The sequence below is a fragment of the Centruroides vittatus genome, unplaced genomic scaffold (genome assembly GCF_030686945.1).
Source record: "Centruroides vittatus isolate TY-2023 unplaced genomic scaffold, ASM3068694v2 contig_484, whole genome shotgun sequence".
Lineage (NCBI taxonomy): Eukaryota > Metazoa > Arthropoda > Arachnida > Scorpiones > Buthidae > Centruroides > Centruroides vittatus.
Genome location: NW_027122274.1, coordinates 2,677,628 through 2,683,627, shown reverse-complemented (window position 1 = coordinate 2,683,627; position 6,000 = coordinate 2,677,628). Strand labels below are relative to the sequence as shown.

Below are 6,000 nucleotides of genomic sequence, written 5' to 3'. Positions count from 1 at the left end.
AAATTAATTTTTATATACACGTACGTATATATTGTATTTATATATTAAATAAGAATAATTTCTTTAAATTAATTTCATTTTAATTCGCAAATTCTCTTTTGTGGCGGCTCTAAAATATAATTTTGAACAAAGGCGCCTTTTATCTACAGGGCGCTTGATTTGAATAAAATAAAAATAAATATAACGTATATCAAATATTTTAATAGATTTTTTACCCTTGTCAACTATATGAAATTGTCCTAAAACATACCAGTAAGATGGATTGGGTTAGGTTATGAATTTACTCGCGATTAGCATTGATAGGGGCGGCCAAATATCTTTAGCATGTAGGCGGCTAACAGTCCAAAACCGGCCCTGCATGTAATAATAACAAGAGATTTTGAAGCTCAGCTTCGTTTATTTCAAATCTGTATAGGCAAAATGTTCCGTCCCCACGAAAACTGAAACCAGAAGCACTTTACAAAGAAGCAGCGTTTAAGTAGGTCACATCGGGTCGCAGGTCGTTCTTCCAAAGGACCACCTGTTAATTTTCTTTGTGGACTCAGTTAACCCTTTCCACGAATTCTTGCAAAGGGGAAGGAAGGTCTTTGTGTATAGATAAGACACAAAAAGACTTCACTTTTGAACTGAAGAGACAGCGATTCGTTTGCTCCCGCAGAAACTATTTTTTAAGTTTGATTTTTGAATAATAACCTTTGGTTATGTACAGAATACAGATAGAAATAAGACAAAAACTAAATCTGTATAGCAATTTTTATTTGTATATATATTAAAAGCAAAGTTTTCCGTCACCGTCACACACACAAATATCGAAAATTTAAAAATTGATTTACAATTGAAAATTTCAAAACTTTTAAACGGTTTTTAAAAATGTTTTAATTTTCAATTGATTTTATTTTATTTTTAATTTTGATTTCAGTGTAAAGACCAGAATTTTATTATATTTTTAAATTTAATTAGTTTTTTTAGTTTAATTTATTTTTCAGGTTTAATTTATTGTAATATAACCGGTTTCTTAAAGATGTTTATTTTGTTTTTATAATAATTTTTATTTATTTTTTAATTTGCCTGCATTTTTGAATCCTTAATTACAATCTTTTTTAATTTAATTGCAAATCTTCTTTTGCCACTTGACTATAGAAATTGTATTATTATTATTTGGCACAAGATAAATTTAATTTTGATTTTGTTTTATAAATTTGTCTGCTTTTTAAAATTTCAATTTTAAGCAAGTTAATATTAATTGAACTTTGGGGCTACTTAGTAATTAATAATGGAAAGTTATAAACGTCCACAGATCATTATAAATTTATTATATATATAAATTGTGGGAATAGGCATTGAAGCAAATAATCAGTATAAGCATGTGTCTATTATACAGAATAACACAAATATAAAAACTACTACCGCTACTAACAGAAGAAAATCTATTTTATTATACATTATTCAGTTAACAACAAAAAGTATCTTTAAAATATTGTTTGATAATAAACAGATTATATAATACAAAAAGCTATTTACAATTTACTATTATAAAATTAGTTATTAATTTACACAGTATTTTTACATTTTATCAATTTCAAATTTTTTGTTAGTTACATCTAATTTAAAATCAACTAAAAGAGTTGCATCCTCAAACTAATTTTTACAATATAAATCTGATTCTAAAGAATAAATATATAGATATTCCTCTTTCAAATAGTTACCTTTTTCTTTTACTTATAATTTACACTCCAGAACCTTAAGAGTCCAGTAATAAACAACACTTTAATGAAAAATTAATGTTTTCGACCGTACCCCGGTCTTCCTCAGGTTTTTAAAACCAGTAAGATTCGAATTTGGAATACAAAGAACAATATTTACAAATTATTTTTAAAAAACCTATGGAACAACATGTTCAAAAATTATTTTAAAATCTGTGGAGCAATCTAAGTGCTTAAATCCATGTATGTTACCATCGTGATAGAACTATATCAATACCATAAACAATAAATAATACAATGTAAATAAAGCTACAGATTTTCATAACGGTACCTCCATGCATAGGAAACATTAATGGCATCATTTATGTTAATACAATTGCCATGTAAGCCAGCTTTGTAAATTTCTAATGCCTCAAGGTTTTGAAGGTGTTCAATTCGATGCGACAATCTGACCAGTTATACATGCATTTAGATTGCTCTGCAGATTTTAAAATAATTTTTGAACACGCTGTTCCATAGGTTTTTTAAAAAATAATTTGTTAATATTGTTCTTTGCATTCCAAGTTTGAATCTTATTGGTTTTAAAAACCTGAGGAAGACTGGTGTACAGTCAAAAATGTTAGTTTTCCATTAAAGTGTTATTACTGGACTCTTAAGGTTCTCGAGTGTAAAGTATACATTCCAGTAATTGTGTAAGAAGTTGTTTTAATTTTTACTTATAGTTTGTGTTTTACAAAAGGACACGAAACATAATTGTTTGTAGTTCTAAGTAATTTTTGATATAGTATGTGAACAGTGAAGATTCCTTGGAAATCACATGTACAATAGGCCCTTAATTTAACAGAATATTTGGAGAAGAGAGAGTACTATTGAAAAAGTCCACTAACATGTATTTTAAAAATATATTAATAACAAAGTCACAATGTACAAGCATATTAAAATGCTATAATGTATAAAATACTATAAATCATTGAGAAATTTATACTCATTGATCCAACCTTTTAGCATGCTTTATTCACAAATTAGAAATCTGTTAAATTAAGGGTCTATTGTATATTCAATATTCTTTTTTTTTAGTTTTCTTTCATATTTTTCAGTTTTAAATGTAAATAATGAATAACTTTAACTCAAATTTTACAATATATTTAAGACATTATTTAATTCCTTTTACATTCATACCAATGGACATTCATTCAACATATAATGGGATTCTTTCATAACTTCCACCTGAAGGAAGGAAATGATAGATTTTTTTTCTTTCATTTTTTATCTTTAGAACTCCAAATTTTTATGAATATAAGATAAAAATTTTAAATTTTCAAATATTAACTACAAATGCATTTGAATAACTAACAATTTTATTTGAAATTTGTATTATCAAGTCAGAATGTTCATAGATAATAAAATTAAAAGTATTAAACAAATGTAAAAATTTTAACACAGTGAATCAAAACTTTTGAATTAAACTAAATTAAAATTTAAAAAACTTTACAGCAAATTTATGTTTAATTTTACATTTCTCTCACATTGGAATTTTTATAACCTAATTATACAGACTGGTTTATAATTATAAAGATAATTAAGAATTTATATTAATTAACTAATACATAATTATTCTTAAAATTGATTATTTTTGTAAGGCAATTTAACTGAAAAAATTTGCAGAATAATTTTAACTGTTAACACTATCATATCCTCTTGATCTACCATGTAACAATGGTCTGCCTTCATCTTCATCCATAGGATATTCTCTGTTGTAATTTAGTCTTTGTATAAAAACATTTCTTGAAATTAGTGGAATTGATGATCTTTCTCTTGTCATACAACATTGAAAACATATTCCAAATAATGCAAGTCCTCCCCATACTGAAGCTAATATAATATCTGAAACAAACAATATGTTAATTGAAAATAATTTTTTTATTGATACAAAAATGACTATTATAAAATAAAAATCTTTGCTAAATTTTTTTAACTTTGTATAATTTACTGATGATATTTTTCAAAATATATACTAAATTATGCAGCTATTTAATGCATTTGTATTTCATTTTTTCATTCATCTTTAAATTCACATTCATCAGCACAGATGATTAGTCAGTCAGCTAAGATATATGAGAAAGTGTTGGAGAGAAAGATGAGAATAAAATAAGAGGGAGGCTTTAGAGAAAAGCAATATGGCTTCAGATAAGGTAAGATCAATGATTGACTTGCTTGTTATTAGACAAAGGAAGGAATTTTGCTTTTTCATGACAGAAATCACAATTTTACTCATTTATCTATATATTTATAACATTATATTTTGTACATACATGTTAAATGTATTTTGACTACAGACATAAGTACCAGAATGATGTACTGGTATGTTCCAGCTCCAATATGCTACTGAGTAAAAGTTACTGTATATGAGAATTCCAGTAGGGAAGACAGAATGATTTGAGATCAAGAACAGAATGAGAGAGAATGACAACTGTGCTTTTATTGTTGTTATTTATATTGATGATGACATTATTCTGTCATAGTGATGGACAGAATGTTTGTAGTAGTGAAAAAATTGAGAGAAGATAAGTGTAAAAGTGGAAATCTTTGCAGACAATATAATAATCTGAGAAAACAGTAAAGAAGTGCAAGTACAAGTGAATGAGTGAAATAAGCAAGTTAAAAGAATATTGAAGAAAGCTCAGCACAGAGAAAAATGAGATACTTGAATAACAAGGAAAAAAGACTGGAAAGACAAAATAGTTGTTGCAGAAGATGAAAAACACAAAATAACTGATCTTTTTATATCTGGAAAGCACAGTAATGAGGAATGAACAAATAACAAATAAGATAAACTGTAGAAAGGTAGAAAGAGAGAGAGAGAGAGAGAGAGATCAACTCAAAAAGTATTTCATTTAAATATTGAATATATATTAAAAACTTTTTGTCAATTATTTAAAAATTAAACAAATTTGTGAAATAACATAGTGATTATAAAATCATTTAATAAATAAAAATACTGACAACACATTTTAAAAGTATAGTAACTTTTTTAAAATAGTTATTGATTTTTCAAAAGTAATAATTATTGTTTGAATTTTGAAAATTAACAATTAAATATAATTTTATAAAAGTTAACTTAAATAATAAAACTTCAAAAAGTACCTTTTTTTTGAAAAGGATATATATTTGTAGCCAAATTCAAATTTTCAAACAGCAATCGCTTAACAATATTAAGTATAATATATGTTAAAACAGTGCCAAGAAAACGATCTATTGCTATAATAAAAGCATAACTTCCAACAACTGATGTAGTCACAATATTAGACTAAAATGAAATATAAACAATATTAATAAAAAGTTTATAAATATTGACAATATATTAATATATCATAATTCCGTATACTGTAATATGTTTTGAACAATAGTTAAAAAAAAAAAAAATTCAATATTAAAAATAAAATCACTTCACAAACTACAGTAGAGCATCGATTATCCGACTCAATTGGGGACTGGGGTTGGTCGGATAACTGAATAGTCGGATAACTGAATAGTCGGATAACCGAAAAGTATGAAAAAATACATTATTAGTATAGTGTATTAGGCCTGGTTTAAATACTAGCCTCCCTTTCATGGTTGAGCCAGTGCTGCCAGCTAAAACATGCAAAAATTTAACAAAAATAATATTAAAGTAGCCAAGACATAACCAAATATTGTAGCGCCACATCACTAGCAGACATTTGAATTTGCCGACTAGAACGCGGTCAGTTAACCGATAAGTCGGTTAATCGATGCTCTACTGTATTTAAATTCATAAATATATATAATAAAAATATAAAATAAATATAATTTTTTAATTATATACTTTATGTATAGATTGAAAATATGTGGCATGTTCTATATAATTTTAGTATTTTAATTTTTGAAAAAAAAATTCTATACTGAATCAGTTAGAAAAATATTTTTGATTCCTGTCAAATATATACTGTTTTTATAGTATTTTTGAATTATATGAATCTATAGGAAGAAATTCTCATTAAATGTATTGTGTTTGTTTTAACTTTTTTCTACTGATGAATTAATATAATAATTAGGTTTTGGTAAACTCTACAATAACATTGTAAATCCTATCATCTATTATGCAAGCCCAATATGGGGACTGGATTACTTATACAACTTTGAAACTCTGCATAATTACTTCCATTGAATGTTATTCCATCTTGAAAAAACAATACTTGGATACGCCTTCCGTCATGAGATAAGTTTTATTTGGGCTTTTACCCATATATTAAAACGTATTTTAAAATTCTGCTACAGA

General features: G+C 25.9%; 1 protein-coding gene across 1 annotated transcript in view; it reads right to left on the bottom strand.

The window, feature by feature from the left end:
• Positions 1-2,835: 2,835 nt before the first annotated feature.
• Positions 2,836-6,000, bottom strand: part of LOC136978029 (transmembrane 7 superfamily member 3-like) — a 30,448-nt gene continuing 27,283 nt past the window's right edge. The window contains exons 10-11 of the mRNA XM_067273673.1: positions 4,848-5,010; positions 2,836-3,587 (exon numbers count right to left, since the gene is read on the bottom strand). Of these exons, the coding sequence (XP_067129774.1) occupies positions 3,376-3,587; positions 4,848-5,010 (375 nt within the window). The 3' untranslated portion in view covers positions 2,836-3,375. The remainder of the gene's footprint in view (positions 3,588-4,847; positions 5,011-6,000) is intronic.